The 18,987-nt window shown below is 40.8% G+C and overlaps 1 protein-coding gene across 3 annotated transcripts in view; it reads left to right on the forward strand.

Moving 5' to 3' along the window:
* Positions 1-8,823: 8,823 nt before the first annotated feature.
* NYAP2 (neuronal tyrosine-phosphorylated phosphoinositide-3-kinase adaptor 2) overlaps positions 8,824-18,987 on the forward strand; it is a 144,576-nt gene continuing 134,412 nt past the window's right edge. The window contains exons 1-3 of one of the 3 annotated variants that reach the window (XM_054836123.1): positions 8,891-9,340; positions 9,586-10,083; positions 16,635-16,877. In XM_054836123.1, the coding sequence (XP_054692098.1) occupies positions 16,672-16,877 (206 nt within the window). In that variant the 5' untranslated portion in view covers positions 8,891-9,340; positions 9,586-10,083; positions 16,635-16,671. Of the gene's footprint in view, positions 10,084-16,634; positions 16,878-18,987 lie in introns of all 3 variants that reach the window. The other 2 variants (XM_054836122.1, XM_054836124.1) reach the window with 2 other exon arrangements.

Here is an 18,987-nt window from a genome sequence, read left to right on the forward strand (position 1 = left end):
CCAGTCGGCGGGAACTTCGCCAGACTGCCAGGACTTCTCAAATATGATGGCGAGTGGCCTGGCCACTTCATCCGCCAGTTCCCTCAAGACCCACAGATGCAACTCATCAGGTCCCATAGACTTGTGCACCTTCAGGTTCCTTAGATGTTCTCGAACCTGATATTCTCCTACAGTGGGCGGTTCTGCATTCTCCCAGTCCCTGCCTTCTGTGACCTGGGCAGTGTGGCTCAAGCATTTGCCAGTGAAGACTGAGGCAAAGAAGTCATTGAGTACCTCAGCCTTCTCCATATCGTGGGTAACCGTTGGGGTCACCCGTTTCATTCCGGAGGGGACCCACATTTTCCCTCATCCTCCTTTTATCACTAACATACCTATAGAAGCTTTTCTTCTTGTCCTTGGCCTCCCTGGCCAGACTAATTTCTATCAGGGCTTTGGCTTTCCTAACCTGATCCCTGGCTGCTCAGACAGTTTCTCTGTATTCTTTCCAGGCTACCTGCCCTTGCTTCCACCCTCTGAAGGCTTCCTTTTTTTGTTTAACTTTGCTAAGGAGCTCCTTGTTTCATATTTAGAAAGATATATGAGAAAACAGGTACTTAGGAGAATGTAATGGCTAAAGATAACAGAGAAATCTGTATTTTTGCCTCATTTGAGCTGTGTATATGTATTGTGTAAATCCACAGAGGTATATTCAAGGTGATTAGCTAGGATTTAGTTCTGTGTGGGAGCAGGGGGAAAAGGTCTAATGGAAATGTTGACAGACCATTAACTAGAGTATCACTAATGGGTGCTATAATAGATAGAGATATTTTTAATTGTAAAGGGGTTAATTGGTATTCCTCATTTGCATTCTTTTCTTCTTGAGTGGTGGCAATTTGAGCACATCCGTTGATAGGAATGGCTATTATACGGAGAGAATATAAAGGATCACAATATTTTCTCCAAGAAAATAAGCAGGAGGGAAAACCAGAAATATGTTAACTGACATCTGATGATTAGCCAGCTATAGCTGTGGAGAAAACTGATTTTCCTAAGAGTTTATTTAGGGAGTGCCTGCAGGAAATTATTGTTTCCATAGTAATTAGAATAATTTGATTTTTTTCTTAATTGCTTTATATCTGAGCATGGGGAAAAATAGCTCACTTTGACCAAAGTGTTTACCATGACTTACATGTTGTTGCAAACTTCAGTACTTTTCTTTGCGGAGATAAGGATTGTCTGAATGCAAGAGAGATGCTACTGCTCTTTCCTTTTGCTCAATCTGGGGTGGTGAGCAAAGTGTTTACACAGCCTGTATCTAGACACCCAGACACCTAAAATGAGGCTTATTTCCCTAAAGTTATGGGAACAATTTGAGCTTCTGGTCCCTGTTGCCCTCATGGGAGCTTTTCTGGTCCGTGACCAGAGGAACTTGTCAGTTGATGCCAACTGAGGCTACCAGGTTACCTCTTGCCTTGTCACCAGCCTATTCTGCCAATAAGATCTTCCCCTCATACTTTTTAAACCATGTGCGATGGTCCGAGGATAAGCCAGGAACAGCTAATGAGGGCTGGGGGAGCCTGGCCACATGCCACCAGGGCATGCTGCTGGCAGTGACTTCTGACTGCGTGACAGCCAGTCTCCATTGTCTGGCTCCAGGGGTTGATGATCTCCTAATGCTGGCTGCCTACGAACCATAAGGAAGCTTAGAGCCTACCCAGAACCTTACATCATTACTGCCTCTCTGAGTGTGACTTGCTTGTTTGGATGATGTGAACAGCATGAGGTAACTAGCCTCCCTCACCACTTAAAATCCCTGGTACGAAGCCTTCCTCTTCCACCAAAGGTAATTGTTTCTTCAACTCTAGTGTTAGAGACAATCTTTATCTCATTAAGAAAAGCAAATAAACAAACATGCATCTGTGGCCTCAGTTTCTTTTCTGGTGTGGCTGTCTCTTTGGGTTGAAAGTTGACTTCCCTGCATTCTTGAATGTCTTTCCTTTTTTTCTTGCCTATTGTACCTCCATTTTTTTCCCCTAGCCTTCACTGAGCTCTGCATGTTCTCTCTGGGGGTCTAGCAGCTTTTTCATCCAAACTTCACTTGTCCTCTTGTCCTGAAGTGTGTAGCAACAAATATTACATGCACATTTTTATTAAGTACTGAAAACAAACATGTTTGAAAAATACATTAAGTAGATGCGTTGTTTATAAAGCTTATGTATATTTTACTGAACAAATAGCATCTTTTAGTTTCTTAATAAAGTTAATGCCTTAAAGAATTTAGCCAACAGCAATGATTTACTCTTAAATGCCATCTGAATGTACATAGCACAACTACATTATTTAATAGAGGAATTTGCTGATTTGTCAATCCTGAATTACAAACTGCAATTTCTTCTCTGAGTCTTTCCAGTCTTTCAGTATTTACTATGCCTTTATCTAGTGGCTCTGATGCTTTTTTTTTTTGGCGAAAGTGAGCAACATTTGACTTTTTTCCCATCTTGGTCCACTTCCTAACTAGATGGGACTGACTTACCTGTAGTGCTGACAAATTTCAAGAAAGTTTCTCATCCCCCATTCCCAGACCTCTTCCTCTAAACCTCATTGTGGGTCGCTTTTTCAGATTTTGTGCTCTGTGGGCTTCCAGGCACTTTTTCAGTGTTCAGAAATGCCATGGGGCTCACTGCAGCTCCTTGTTCACAGCTGAGTCTCTGAGTAGCTCAGATGAAAGCAAGAAGTTGGCTGCTCCTGAATGAGACCCAACTAGCCTGCCCTCCATCTGCTGGGCCGTGCTGGCTCTCTGCTGCCCGCTGATTACATAGGCAGGGTGGTCCTCTCACAAGTAATAACATCCATGTGGTGCCAAAATCCCAGGCTAGTTCTCAGCTTGATCGGTTTCCCAATCTGCTTCGCCACACGGCCAAGCAGCATTTGTGCCAGCATAAGGCCAGAGGAATAGCTGGGGGTGGGAGGAAAGCAGAGCTGCATTCTTGATTCTGTTTTTTTAGCTGCAGTGCTGGCTTACACAAATTTGAAATTCCTGGAGATTGTCAAGTGCTCTGGTAAAGCACTTTCCAACTTACATACATGGTCACATTTGTATATTGTGTCCTTCTCTGCCTGCCTTAAAGTAATTGAGTGGTTTCATGTGCTTGTATGTGCTTGTCAGAATTGTTGTTGTGAAGTTTCTAGGGCAGGGAGGACTGCCTGTACAGCTCCTCGACTGCCTGCAGGATTTTCTTTGCGCCTGTAGGCTTCAGCAAGCCAAGTCTCAGTGCAACAGCTTTGGCATGTGTGCTGCTTGGGTACTGGAGTCATTCAGATAGAAGCTTAAAGCACACTAGTGTCTGCAGCACAAGGACTTTTCACTTTAAAAGTCACCGACCACTTTGGCAGGGGTACCATTCTCACGCTGTGAAGTGCCCTCTGCATTGTGTAGTGCAAGGAAATGATTTGGTTGAATAGAACACCCTCCTTTTTGTTTTTGTTTTTATTCCTCCTCGTTCCCACCCAAAATTATTTCTGTTCTGGATCATTTCCATGACCCAGTTCCCTGCAAGGCCACACAAATGGGAATGAGCAGCAGGGTTGGGGGTGACAAGCAAGCCTAAATTGTCTTGCCTTTATACTCCATAGGCTAGAGGGTTTCTTTGGGGCTAGAAAATCAAGGCTACTATAGCAGAAATAGAGCACAGTGTGAGTGCAACCATACTGACACAGCTGGGTTTATCCTTGAATAATAAACCCACCTACTACCCCCTCTATGAGCTATACATTAAAAGCACAGTTTTGCTATTACAACTGCATCTATGTTGGAGGATTTTGCCAGCATCCGCTATGCTATAAATACAGATGTCTGTATGTGAGACCTGACCATAGAAATGTATCTTTACCAGCTTTAATTGATTTTTAGCTAGGAGCTAACTGGCTCCAGAAGAACTACTTATAGCTTAACATTTCTGTTGAAAATGTACCATTTAGTAATTAATGGGTTTGGAAAGCAGCCAGAATCTTTCAATCTAATCCAGTTTAAGAAAAAAGGAATCAATTGACTCTTTTTTTTGAATGGTAAATATAATGAAATATTTTACAACAAATCATGGTTAAAAATAGCACAGTTGCACCAGCTGTCATGTAGGATAAATCACTTGCATCAGGACATGATCTTTGTGATTTGTGATCTATGCAAATAAGTGCAGGGTTTTGCTCCACATTTTGTATTCAGGCAAAGTTCCCTGTGGACTTCAATGGGAATTTTGCCTAAGCAATAACAGCAAAATTGGTCCCATGTGAAAAAAATTGATCACTAGGGAAAATTAAGAGATTTTTCTTAAAGGCACAGATGGCAGTTAAACATTTAACTTTAATTGGCTTTTTACATGAGTGGGAACCCCTCTACTTTTGTACCTTTAGAACCTTTAGAAGAATTTTCCTCAGTACCCTGAAAAGAGAAATGTTTGTGATGGTTGTGGATAGTCAGTTGCTGGGAGGGATAGAGCCAGGGTGCTCCAGGGAAGTGAAAGGGTGCTACAGAGGAATGTGAAATAGCTGAAACAAATAGCAAGATGGAGCAACGAGAGCTTCCTTTACTCTTACTGTGTGCGCAGTTTTACTTGTTGTGGAAGTACTGTATGTGTGAGGACGGAGAAAGGGGCAAAAGGAGCCAAACATGGGTGGGAGAAGGAGCAACTGCAGAACTTCCAGGGTTTTGGAACGCTTGAGGGGAAACCCCACAAATGTTAAAGCTTATGTGAGGCATGGAATGAATAATTTGTGAAAAGTGGCCTCAAAGGCTCAATTTAGTATTTCAGCATATTATGTTGAAAATTAATTGCAAATAAATCATTAGATTTTTCACTTTGCTTAGTATGATCATAGCTGGATACTAAGAGCATGAACAAACCAAATGTGAGAGTTGCTTAATGTCAAGGTTACAGTGAGTACTGTGCTTGGTTTTGGATGTAGTTTGTTTTTCTAGGCACTTTCCTCAAATGAACCCACTGCTGGGTTTATTAACGCAGGTTTAAATCCAGATAAAAATCTAAGCAGCATTTTTCATACATGCACATCCATTGCTAATGGTTCATCACGGTGATTGCTAAAGCTTAGGACCTAAGGATTGCTAAACCTAAAGACTTAGGAGGCAGCATAGGTAAGATTGTCATTGAAAATTTCACTTGCCTTACTCATTTATGCAAATGATGATGATCTCTGTGAGGAAACTGTTGTTTTATCATGAAATTAAGACACTTGGCTTGGTCCTAACAGTTGGGACTGATTGGAACCAGATATCAGATGCTGGAAGTCAAGAAAAGCCAAATGCAAGTGCTGGAAAGGTCAAGGATAGTAGCAAGGTGTAGGTTAAGAGATGTGGCCAGAGATCAGGCAAGGAATCCATACTGCACGGGGCATGAAGCGGCTAGAGCAATTGCAGACTGGCAGCAATAGCAACTAAGATTCAGGACTAAGCATACAGGAGACAGAAAAAAGTAATTGAAGCTAAGGAGGTAAAGGAGAAAGAAGCAAACCAAGTTTGGCTTAGCTTAGCCAAGGGACATATTAATCAGTCAAAGTCATCATCTTGATTGCCTTGTATTTGTAAGTGTGGGCAAGCTGCTAAACCTTAGCTTCCTCTGTGATGAGTCAGGCTTGGTAAGTCTTTGGTCTTGGCAAAATCTGACTGATAGGAACTCTGTCTCATTCTGTTGTTGCATGGCCAGCAGCCTTTCTCTTCCTGTTCACTGGGATGCAGAATTTGGGTACAGGGATGTAGGTTCATACCACACTCCCCTTGATTAAGTGTCAGGAATTTTCAGGTTTAAGTCCTCCATTTCTGGTTTTAATTTCAGGTTTTTTAGCTATTATGGAGTCTCCATTCATGGAACTCTTCATCTATGTCCTGGAGGTCAGATATAAAAATCTGTCATGTGACTGCCTTCTCAGGAGAAGCTTCAGATGACCTGAGGAATAGTGCATTCAAAGTGAAGAAACCTGTCCTTTTTGACCCTCATAAATGTAAATGATTACATAAAGGTCCCTGCATAAAGTCAGGTGTTAGCAGGATCAGACCTGGAACCCAATGGAGTTTCCTTTTTTTGCAGAGCCTTCTTCCTCCATTCACCAACCAAGGAGAGATTGAGACAGTAGCACTGAACTCCGATCCATTTGTGCTCAAGCTTTCCTTACTTCAGGGACAAGCAGACAGTCTTTCTCAGTCATTAAGTGGCCAGTTAGCATCTTAAATTGAATATTCTCTTCCTCTTGAAAGCCTTTTGTCTCTCTGCTGCCTGCGGTCTTCAGGCCTTGCAAATCCACTTGTCTCTGAGCCTGAAAGGGCTTCTCATTCCCTTGGCAAAGCAGCCTCCTGCAGAGGTCTGCCTTCTCCCTGTTATATAGTGTGTGCTTCCAGCCCACTTCCAGTGTGGCTGGGGCAGAGGCTGTGATATCCTGCAACTATTGTAAGACTGAGTAGTAGCCAGCATGCATTTCCACAGCAGGTGGTTCATCTTTTTTCCCAATGTGCAAATGTCAACCATAGGTCAAGTGACATCTCTCCCTGTCTTTATGTATATTTATATCGTGTGTGTGTGTGTACATAGACATAAATAAAATGGGTTAATCTATGTGCTGTGTAATGAAGCCTTGCACAAGTTTTCGTGCTGTGTAATGAAGCCTTGCACAGGTTTTTAAGAAATTCAAAGTAAGTGCGAATAATCTACATCTGTCAGAATTCTGTGTGGTTGTAACCTCCAGAAAGGATGTGGAGCAAATGAGATGGGGAGAGGTGTTGGCAGCTAGTATAAGGAATGAATGGTTCTCCGCTGCTAGTTGTCTGGAGACCAGGAAGCCAGGTGTAGACCTCCGCAACATGAAAACACAGGTAGTAATTTGTGGGGGTACATATATTTGTACTGATTAGGCTTCTTTTATAACTAGCCAGTCACAGCTTCCTTAAGGTTGTCATTAAACATGTTTAAAGATGATCATAGCAGTGTTCTGTAAGAAACTTGGGGGGGTGGGGAGCAACCACAAAACACATTACCTAAGTTTTGATTCGGCTCTTCTGCCATCCACGCAGAAAGTCCCATGATTAATTCGGTAGGTGCTTTGTCCTGAGTTGATTCTATGTGGCTGTGGAGGCAGGTGAGAGACTTTTCTGTGCTTTAATCAGGAGTGGAACTGCCAGCCTTGCAGAGGTCATGAAGTGCCCTTCTCACAGTGCTCCTGGAAGGAAAAATGGACATTTCCTTCCACAGCTGATGGAGATATGGTCCCCAGGAAGCTTGCTGCAAGAATGATAAGATGTGGAAACTGCTAAAAGGTGCAATAACATATGTAGTCTGAAAGATGGTTGTATCTGGGTTAGTTCACTTACTGGAATGAGCCATGTAGTGAAGACATAGCCAAGTGTTTCACACTTACAAATTAAAATTTGGAGTTCTTCAAATTGCTTATGAAGTTGTATTGACTTTGCAGTAATATCTTTGTTAAAGTAACACAGAAAGAAATCTGACTGGGCAATTTCTCTGTTTTCGGTGCATGACTTGGGGCACAGATGGAGAAGGTTGTAAATTCTGGAGGAGTACTGGAAATAAGAGGCTACTATGTGACAGGAATCTCCAGTTGATTAAAATCAAAGAATTCCCCAATTACCACACAGTCACAGCTCTTCTTAAGTTACCCTTCAAGGAAGGAAAAAATCAGAAGCAGGGCTGTGGGCTAGCCTCTGGGCTGGGGAAAGAACTCTTATTTAAGGACTGCCTCCAGCTCTTCTATACCATAGGTACTTCCTTTCCAGATCTTCTTCCCTGACAAAAAGAAAAACCTTCTATAACTTCAAAGCCTTCTGTCTTTGTAATCCTCCTTAAAGCATCCTTTTGAAATGGTCTCTTGGACATGTTATGTGGAAGCTTCACTGCCCTGTTTCCCAGAGTTGCAGGAGGTGCGCTGGGATGTGCACTATTACAGTGAGCAGAGAGTTACTAGTGAATACGGGAGAGAGTTTTAGGAGCAGGCTTTTTACACGTTACGGTTCCAATGTTAGTATTGGCCACTGCTGCAGGAAGGAGGTCACCCTGTTTTGCAGTGTGTCAAGGTGTTTATTTTGAATGCTCTTCAATGTGAGGTAATACTGATATTCCAGTCAGGGGGTAGTATATCTGCAGGAAGTTGTTCTCCTCTGATCTGTAGATGAGGTCTTATTTGTGTACTAGCACTGCTTTTCATGTGAACATGCATTACTTTGAAAGGACTTTATTCCATGACTAGAATTTATGTTTTTAGTTTTAGAAATAAATTTAACTGTTGTAACATCAGAATCAAGATTTAGGCAAGAGAAAAATATGCCCGTAACTTAAGAACAGAGGAAGAATGAAACGGCATTTAACAATGGGGTAACACATTCTGTGCACATTCAGACATCTCCCCTTTTACTGGCTCTTGCACAGGGAGTGAATGCTTTTGCTTTGTGTCCAGGCTGCAGGTTTAGGGGAGAGAAAGCAAAACTACACATTTTCTGCAAGGAGGAGCTATAACACAGATAGATCCAGTTCAGAAAAAAGGAAATGTTTTCTTCCAAATCATTACATTCACAAATTCTGGATGAGCATAAAACTGTGTAGTTTCACCCTGAATGCTTTTCAAACAGAACGTTTCTTTCCGCATCTCATATCAATGTAAGTAAAACAGCGTAAATGTCACGCTCATTCTGTCCAAGTAGCATAGTTTTGTTCTCGTGCAATGGGAGCAGGTGGTGGGAGGTTGTTTTGATGAGGTGAAGAAGCTCCTCCCCTCTTTCCCCAAGCAGCAGCCTAATCTGCGTCAGCAGTAATTGTGTGCCTAGCACTGCTTTCAGTGAGGGTGAGTGCAAAAGATACATCAATATGAGGTATCAAACTGAGGCTTAGATGTTCCTTTTAAGTGGCTGCTCATTTCCTTGAGCCATAACATGGGCTAAAGGTTAACTTACACATTCTCCGTGGAAGAACAATTTCTTTTTTTGGGAAGGGAGAAGGAGGGGGGAAGGGCGTTGTTTCATATGCGTTCCTACCTATAGACTAAATGTGATGTACAGTGCCGTTCATGCAGACTTTTTTTCCCACCGGATTATTTGCTAATCAGACTTCAGTGCAGTGGAGATAAGAGAGAGACTGTTGCCTAGCTAGGAGGCTCTGCCGAGCGCCCGAGGACCGACGCAGCTGCCGCTCTCCGGCTCTTGGCGTGTCTCCGCTGCCGTCTCCCGGCCCCCGTCAATGGGCCTAGCGCGGGGGAGCTGTCCGAGGTACTAGGATGCTGGCTGCGCGGGGGGTCAGGGCAGCCGGATTGCAGCAGGAGAGGAGCCCCACAGTCCTGCTGGCACCCGAAGGTAGGCTTGCTCTTTGTTTGAGAATCCCTGATTAATCAACAGCAGCATCAACAGACTGAGGCAGCTGGAGAGAGCAAGCCTGCCTCTAGTCACGGGGGAGAGAGAGAGATGATGCCACAAGCTAGACTGCCACAGACCTTCTGTATCTAAGTGGCAATGAGAGTGCGAGCGTCTTTCCTGCTGCAAGAAGCCATTTGGATAGGATGTTTTCTATTCCTTATATTCCATTCTTTTTGTCTCCACAGAACATATTCAAATGAGGCACCTTAGAAATCTCTGTGTTAGTGCATATGATGGTGCTGTAATCTTCTATGTTGTAAAGTGGGTAAAAATCATCCAGTTTCTTCTCTGCTGGACCTCAAAGCAGGGTGTTGTTTATACCCTCCCATTATTTGTACCCTCTCTTCTCTGAATGTGGATTTAAAGAAGCAAGCACCTGTCTTCTCCTGCCACTGCATTTTTTAAAAACCAAACTTTCCATGCCATTTTAATTGTATGTTAAGAAGATCTGTAACGTAACACACTGACTTATAGTGATGTCGAATTCTACAATCTGGGCGATTTTGCCAACAAGATTTAATGCACTTTAACTGAAGAAAAAACTGAGCCTAACTGCAAATCTGTTTCTTATGGTGCTGAAATATCCCTTCCGACTGCACTGAGATAACCACAGGAAAGGGCTTTTACAGGCAAAAGTCACCTTTGATTATTGCACTTAGCAGTCCCCGTGGACTTAAATTTTGGTACGTACATATTTTAATACATTATATAAGCATGCTAATAAAATATAGTGCTAATTAGAATGAAAAAAAGCAAAATTAAATAATGAGTTGTCAGAATGCATAATGATGAACTTGCATGTATTTTTAGGAGGTATTAATCAAACCATTGCAAAACTAAAAGCTGAAGTCTATTTGACTGGTTTTGTGTACTTCACATGTTGATTGTGCTTGTAATAGAGACATTTTGCAGCTGGATATTTTTGTAAAAAGCACTGTTAAATAATTAAGAATATTCTTTGTTATTTTCTGATTAATTAGTTGAAATAAGTAACTAACATAGATGTTAGAAATTATCAGACCTGCTGCACCATTAATATTTTACAGCATCTTAACGTGATGCTGGTGGTAGTGAAATCTCCATTTCATTTTCTTGAGGTAAAAAAAATAGATCCATCGGCAAGAAGCTCATTCTTTCTTCTGAGTTCAAATACACTCCTGTTTGCATACAGAATGTGTGTTTATATGTCTCTGTGTTGTGTGGTTTTATTTCTTCTTGTTCATAAGCCTGCTGCATAATACTGGGATGATAAAATGTCATAATTGCACTTAAGTGCTGGCCATTCTAAATCTAGTTTTGTAATTGTCCAACATCTGTGTGGTTAGGAGGAAGCATTATTTTCCTTGGGATAAAAGTGATAAAAGTGTTGCTGTACTGCAAAGTAAACAACAGCTCTTTACATTCTGGAATCATATAAGAGTCATTGTTAGCAAAGACTTTTTTCTGTTTCAAAAGACACTAGCAAGGGAGCCAAAATTCAACTATTTTTTTTCAGTTCTTAAAACTACAGGGAGCATAAATTCCCCTATGAAGGGTAGAACGTCTATAGAAATGGACTATTTCTTTAAAACCATGCAGTAGCATTCTCATTCTACTGAAGGAGCCACTTTTAACCTCTTTAAGTGAAGGGCTTAGCACTACTTAGCTTCAGTGATTTCACCCAGGTGCTAGAGCTCATGCTGTGCAGTATAATGAGGACAAAGTATATAATCTGCAATCCCAGTCAAAATACGAAGTATATTTTGTACTTCCAAATGAATGTAGTGGTTCTCTTTCTTTAAATATCTGCATTAAAAGTTGTCAAATTACATACATTAGGAAACTTGCAATCTATTTCAGAAGGTCTTTCCTCTTTGACATTAGAATGTAATGCATCACTGTGTAAAAACAGTAATGCAGCTCATTGTTAAGAATGAGCAGGGAATGCAACTCCAAAAAGCATGTCTTAGCAATTTGTCTCATCACATTCAAGTGTCTGGTATTTCAAAGTTCACTTGGTATAAGGCACAGCTATGATAAGAGAGTTCTGCAAAGTGGTCTCTAATATATTTTTTTTCCATCACTGAATTTTTCTTGGTTGCAGTGAAAGTATTCTTTGTACACCCGATACCATTAGGTCCTTATTAGTGCTGCTGTGGTCAGCAGTTTATGAAAATTGGATATGGCTGGTCTGTCTTGCTCTTACTGCCTTGCAAGCAACTATAGTGCCACAGCTCAAACTTGAGGGCTGAATGGCTGATTAGCATCCTTGATTTGTGCAGAATCCTTCTGATATGCTGAATTTAGTGGTGGGAATTGACAGGTAATTTGAAAGCAGATGTGCTCTCAAAGAAAGGAGGCAGAATTTGGGAGACAGGCAGGACTGGAGAGGTGTGTAGACCTCTTATAAAGTAGAGGTTGGACTCAGGACTTTGGGCAACCCCACTCTTGTGTTTCTAGGCTCTGTTCTCCTATGTTAAAATTAAAAAAAAAAATCCCTCTGGTTTGGAAGAAGGCAATCAGTGCCTTTGTCATTACTTCAAAAAGCTCCTTCAGTTTAATGTCAGCATTGCCAATTTTCAATGCAGCACAGCTGCAGCTTATGGCTGTCAAGCATGCTGAAAAGCAACTGATATTTTGGGGATCCTCATGTGAATAAGAGGGAGAACATGTCTGAATATTAACGTATAGCACCACTTTGATACTGTGATATTGGGTTGATTACTCCTCATATTCTGAATTTAATATTTTTGCACACTGATCATATGAAAAGGAGGTGGGTTTGGGTTTGACTAAGAATGCTGTATGTTCAGTATCAAAGAAAATAGTTAAATTAGAAGTAAGGTATGCAAGAATCTTGTGAGGGACAGTGCATTGTTCTCCCATAAAAATTGTGTCTGAATCCACACAAAGATCTCAAATTTAGTTATGTAAATATTTCTAGGAAAACCTGTAAGGGGACTGCTTGCCCTTGCCAGTAAACCAGATGCACTGGCGGAGAAGAAAAAAACCCAAATTCTTGCTTGTTTTACTCCTCCTGTGCTGACAGCTGATTGCATGGGCCACAGCAGCGTGAGCTGCTCTGTGCTGCTTTGCCAATTTCCCTCTGATTTGGGGATACCTGGAGGGGCAGGTGGCAGTGAGCATGACTGGCTTTTCTTAGTGAGGTTTCACATAGTGTTGGTTTGACCTTTAAAAGATGAAGTGAACATGTCAGAGAACTCCTTCTTTGTGTCCTTGTACTCAGGTGGATTTCCAAAAATGATTGTGTTCAATGAACGCTCGCAATAAAGTTCCTCCAATCAATTTCTGTTGACTTCTCTATGCTGACTTCAATGGCTGAAATCCAGGGCTTTTCCTCCTCCCCACTGTCTCCTTCTGTTCCTTGATAATGATGAGGGGAAGAGAAAGGAGTGTCAAAAGAATTTCCCAAACAGAGCAACTCCCAGTTGCAACTTTCTAGGGCTGCTTCATTTCAGAAAACAAAATGCACTGAAAACAACTTGATTACAAATATACAGGTGACCCTGTATGGTCCTTGTCACCAGCTAACAAAAATATCTGACCACAGTGTGTGTGTTAGGGTTATCAAAATGGTGGTACCTCACCTACAGCTTAAATTACTTGTTTAACAACTTGCCTTTGGATGTTTTTAATCAAATATAAATGTACTCAAACAGAACATTTGCTTGTACTTGTATCTGCCCTGGCAGATGGTTAGGAATTGCTCACTGCCTGAGCTTACCAGTCAGCAGAACCTTTGATCAAAAGTTGATCAGTGCTGTCCACACATTCTCTCCAAGGTGACAAGTAACAAGCAAGCAATGCATGGGACTCGATGGGCCACATGTAGTGCTTGCAGCCTATTGCCATTATAAAGCTCACTTATTAAGGTAACATAGCATCTCTGAAGTGGCATTAATACTTGAAAAAAAAAAAAATTGGTCCTGGTGTGCTGTACAAGGAATACTAATACTGTAGAAATGTTTACAGTAATTGTTTAAGCCTTTTGCTCCAGTTGTTTGCATTTTTACTCCCTAAGCGTAGCATGTACAACTGTCCAATATTAGTAAATGCAATGAGGCTGTAAAATACCATGCATGCAGGAGATATGTGGGTTTTGATCCAGGAAACCCCTGCTACTTGTATAGATGCTTTTCAGAGTTACTGCTGTAAGAGCTGAATCAAGGTTTTGAAATATCTGGGAGTTGCCCAATGGTACCTCTAGGAGTACCTCAAACTGTATTTTGTGTCACGAGCATGCAAGCATCAACAGTCACAGGAGGAGTTCAGTAGCTACAGTTGCTCAGTACTGTTGCAGGATTGGACCCCTGTTAGGACAAAGAATATATCTTGATCTATTTATGATATATTGTTTAAATTTTTGGCATTCTGTATGAGTTTAGTAATAGACAACATCAGCGATAAACCAGTATCTAACGTATCTATCTGGTCAGTGTGTGCAGTAGAATAAAGGCTTTTTTATTTCAGTCTTTTTCCAATTGGAATGACTTTATCCTCTCACATGAAAAACAATTTTCATAATAAAAGGAGATTCAGCATATCCTTAAATGTCAGCTCATTTTTGACCTCCAAAAAGACAGGGAAACGATGAGGGGAAAAAAAAAAAGCATATTGTTGTCATAAAAGAGGGTGTTAAGCAGATAGAGTTCTATATATCTCTGGGAAAAATGGATCAGAACTGCATTTATTGAGAGCCTGCTGAAGTTATCTTCAGTGTAAAATTTCATATTATATTTCAGTAGTAAAATCTGACCCCTGGAGTAATCAATGGCAAAACTGCCATTAAGGCCACTAGGATGGGGTTTCTCTGTTGTACAGGTTTATCTGGATTCAATTCAACATATGCAGAAAGTAGGCTTTACTAGAAGTCCAAAATGGAAAATATAGTGAAATAGCCATCTACTGGGGGAATGGCCCAGATTTTAACCATCAAAAAGCAGATACCATTTGAGAAGTTTGGAGACAGGGGAGTTAGAGCTGTTTATGCTGTTAGCATTGTTTTTATTTGGGTAGACTTCATGCTATAGACAGAGACTCTCAGGAAGGGGCTATGGTATCTGGACTCTACTTAATCAGAAAGGTTGGTCTAAAATTATGTCTACTGAAGCATCAGTAACATTGATACAGTCTGTTTTAGCTCTTTGTCAGCTTCCCAGTTCACTCTGTTGCAGATACTGTGCCACTTATGGTGAATATATAGGATGGCTCAATACATATTCCAACCCAGTAGAGTTCTAAACACTTCTAACATGCAAGCTGTGTGAAAATGCATGCATGTTGGGCTGCACAAAGACCTCATTTGCTGGTTTTACCCTGCAGGGATTAGTAGGAGATACCTATACCCATGCCTGAAAATACTTTAAGATCAATTTAGTGACCCTGAACGTCAGCCTTATGCTTATGTTTGGGCTTAGTTGACAGACAAGGTTGTCCTGGGAGGTGGAAAAGGTGATAGGAGCAGACCCTTTGCACCCTCTGAATCTTCATCATTTTAACAGTCAAGTTACCATTGTACAGAAATAATTTTGATAGAGACATGGAGAACAAGGTAAAAAAATTATTGGTGTGCTTTTTAAGTTTTAACTGCCTGAAACCAGCACTTGCTGCTCTTGCCACTTGAAGTGATCAAAAACAGGGGAAAAAGTATTCAAGGGTGGAAAAGTATTTCTTTTCTTTTCATCCCTTTCAGATAGCTTACTCCATGGATGTAAAAGCATTTTGTTCCCATGTTCAAGTCTGTGCCTGAAAGCCCACAGAGGATTGCTGGAGTCTATAAGAGCTTTTAATTAATTAATTTATTTTTAGAATCAATGCCTACCCTGATCAGAATTTTGCTTGTCCAGCAGTGTAATAAAAACTATAAATATGGCAGTATATTAGGAAATGGAGGAAAGATTTTTTTGTTGCTGATTCCACAGGGACTCTGCACCTAAAATCTGTGTGCAGGCAGGATGCTCGTTGTCTTTTCAATAAGATCACTCCTAGTTGCAGGGCTGGCATCGTTCTCAGGCAGATTCCGAGAAGTCACACCATCCTTCTTCGGGAAAGGGAGGGATGCTCTAGTAGTGAAGAAGCAAACATGCCTTAGAGAGCTGAGTTCAGCTGCCAGCATGTCACTTGGTCATTCTGCATCGAGTCTTCCTTTGTAAGATGAGGACCCTCCTCACAGGGCTGCGTGAGGATAATGCTGCTCAAGGTTGTAATGTCTCAGGACCTTACAGTAATCAATATTTTTAAAATAAGATGATACAATTCTGTTTTATTAAAATTCTATTTTACTTGTTTAATAAGTAGTTCATCCAGTTGTACAGAATTTAGATAGCCAGTATGTTTCTTGAAATTATACCTTGCATTTAGTCACCTGTGGTATTTACTGATGTGTCTATACACCAGAGTTCTCATGACTCCCAGGGCATCTGCTGCAGAGTGGAAAACCTTTGGGGCCTTTCTGAGAGCTTTTTAGGCTGGAGCCAGGAGTGACCTAGGGATCTAAGCATGTCTGTGCTCCATGCTGCCTAGCTGGAGGTGCTGTAAACCCAAGTGTCTGTCATAAGAATTAATTCAAGGGCTTTAGAGTTCTGAAGGTCCAAGCTCAACTGGGATTTCTTGTCTGTTCTTGGAGCTTCAAGCTAACAAGCTGTCGGACAACAGATGACCAGGGCTTATGGGCTGATATCTAGGTTACTAAGACATCTAGGAAACTATTTCACAATATTTCTTTCCAGATTTTGAACCTGAAGAAAAATTTGAACTTTTTTGTTCCAAAAAAAAGGAACAATATTTTCCACCTGAAATTTGGAATATCCTACAGAATAGGAATTTTGTCTGGTGATCTGCTCTGGTGCAGCTTTATCTATACTGCAAAAAGGGACTGTTGTTCTGGGATGGAAGCCTTCTCAGTCTAATTCAAAATGAGGTTTGGGGAGGTCAGTGTTGTTGCAAATGAAGGGTATTAGGAAAAGGGAAAGGGTGGGGCAAAACTTTTTGGGATTTGAACAATGTATAACTGGATGGATCTGCATTGCTTGAAAGAAGAGACTCGGTTTTTATCTCCTCTTGTCTCGAGTAATGTTGTTCTGTGTTCTGAATTGCTTTATTATCCTACAGACAGGAGAAAGTCTAAAAAATTGTCTCTTACAGAGATGTTAATTACAATTGACACAATCTTGCTGTCATAACGCATAAGCTATTTTCCTACTGATTGAGGTATTATGTGTTTTTCAACCTGCAGGAAACGTTGCTTTCCTTTGTTCATTATCTCCTGCAAGATGATGAGTTCTAATCAGGAGGAGGTCACTTTGGGCGCTTTTCTCCAGTATATTGAAGATATGGGGATGAAGGCCTATGATGGCTTGGTTATACAGAATGCATCAGACATTGCTCGAGAGAATGATCGCATGAGGAATGAAACAAACCTGGCTTACTTGAAAGAAAAGAGTGAAAAACGCCGAAAACAAGAAGAAGCAATAAAACGGTAAATATTTTGATAAAAAGATGAGTGGTCTGGCAGAGTGAATGAACAGTGAGGAACTCAGTTTCAGATATGGTAAACACATGTAGACTAGTTGATTTCAAAGCAGCTTGCTGGTAAAAGCAGTACAGATCCATGTATCCATTGGCCCATGTCAGGCTGCTAATTGCATACATTTTACATTGTGTAGAAATGATGATGAACGGTTCTACTTCCCTCAATGGAACAGAGTATTCCCATCCAAATGTATTCAGTTTGGCATCTTCAGCAGCTGTGATTTGTGACAAAGAGTTTAGGTGTTTGGAATAAGAGATGTAAACCTAATGGAAAATACGTCCTCATCAGCTCAGTGCTGTGAGATGGACAGAGTGTACTTTGTGCAAAGATATATCGGTGCATGAGCTCTTGCAAGACAGGCACGGCCTCACAGATCAAAATAGACACTCCTTGAGCTGATGTTTTAAATCTGGTAATTTTCAAAGCTCTCTAATTGCTGTCTGAGGTTTTTTAAAAAAAAAAAAGTCTGTTGTTTGTGATTCCTCACCATTCTGTATGCTCTGAAGTCAGTAAAAATATTGCAATCATTTAAAGGAAAATGGATCAAGCCCCTGATGGGCAGAACCCTATAATGGCTCTTCTTGAATAATTCCATCGATTTTAATTGACAGTTAATGAGAGGAGCACTCACATGACCTGGCCTCTTGTGCCAATGGATAGCAATGAAATCTCTGCAGCCTCTTGGAGAGGAAAAGAAGGTTGAATGGGATAAATATAAATATTTATTATATACACATTTGCATATTAAAAAATGTATTTTCTTGAGGAGAGGGACAAATTGTATAATACAAGTAAATCATCCATCCAAATGCTAAACTTTAATATGCAAATGGATGGCTTGAGCACAAACTGATAGGTCTTTTGAATTTTTTCCCCCAGCGTGAATTTTCTGTATTTCAGTTTAAGTGATCAAATTTTATGCTATGTCTTGGGTACTGTACATCCAGGTATACCAGACATGCTGTGCTGTGAACGTTCCAGCAACGCCTCGGTAGTCTGGTAATTTTGATGGAATGTTTAAAGCAAAAGAGCAGCACGTACAGTTTGGCAGAGGAGGGAGAAGCAGCAATGTAAAGCAAAATCATGGCTGCTTTCTGTTCCAGGATGTAGATTTTTTTTTTTTGGATTGTCACTAATTTGGTTGGGGGGATAAGACCAATCTGAAATTAAGGTGAATAATGAGAGCCCATGCAAACGTGTATTTTGGTACCTTCTGGACTTTTATCTTGCCAGCTCAACTTTTGGGTGGTGTTTAGGGGGATTCAAACTATTGGGGAATCAAAGGCATAGGCTGCTCGTAGCAGGAGCTATGCTATGCACGTCATGAGAGAAAATGTTTTTCCTTGCAGCAGATTAACGTAGGAGGGTGGGGTTTTTGTTTTGATTTATGCTGGATACACATATTGTTTCATTTTAGTCATCTTTATTCAGTGCTCATCTCTCTCTCTTTTGATTACTGAATAGCTACATAAACGGCAAAATTTCCAAGAGGAAAGGGTAGGGAGACCCACCTCAAAATATTTCTTCATATTATGGAGAGGGAAGTTAAGTTCTAGTTACATGAGGCAGAGGAAGAATTTGAATCTGTCTCACCTGCTAAGTGAGCGCATACAAAAGTGCTAGTCAATGAATTGCTGGTTTAAAGTAGTGAGATGAAGAGTACTTTCTCATCTTACATTGCTGTCTCTTCCTCACTGAGGAAAATAATAATAAAACAAAGGTGTAAATATTTTTAATTTATTGAAACTTCACTATTTGATTACTTTAGAATTGGCTGGAAAAATAAATTCCCCGGTCCTTGTGGCAACTTCTTCATTTCATGACTATATTTATATGTTAAACTGTCAATGTATACAGATGTCTTTAGAATATAGTCTTCAGAGTTGACAGCTAATTAGGCTGTGCTCTTGCTAACCTGTTTACATACACTTCAGTGTTTGTGACCATAAAGGTCACTAAGTGCCAAAACAGGTTTTGTTATGCATCAGTTTCTTGGGGCACGAGAGAGTAAGCTGTGGACCTATGTGGTTCTTTATGGTCCTCTATCCAAGCTTCT

Source organism: Grus americana, chromosome 9, assembly GCF_028858705.1.
Source record: "Grus americana isolate bGruAme1 chromosome 9, bGruAme1.mat, whole genome shotgun sequence".
In the NCBI taxonomy this organism is placed as follows: domain Eukaryota; kingdom Metazoa; phylum Chordata; class Aves; order Gruiformes; family Gruidae; genus Grus; species Grus americana.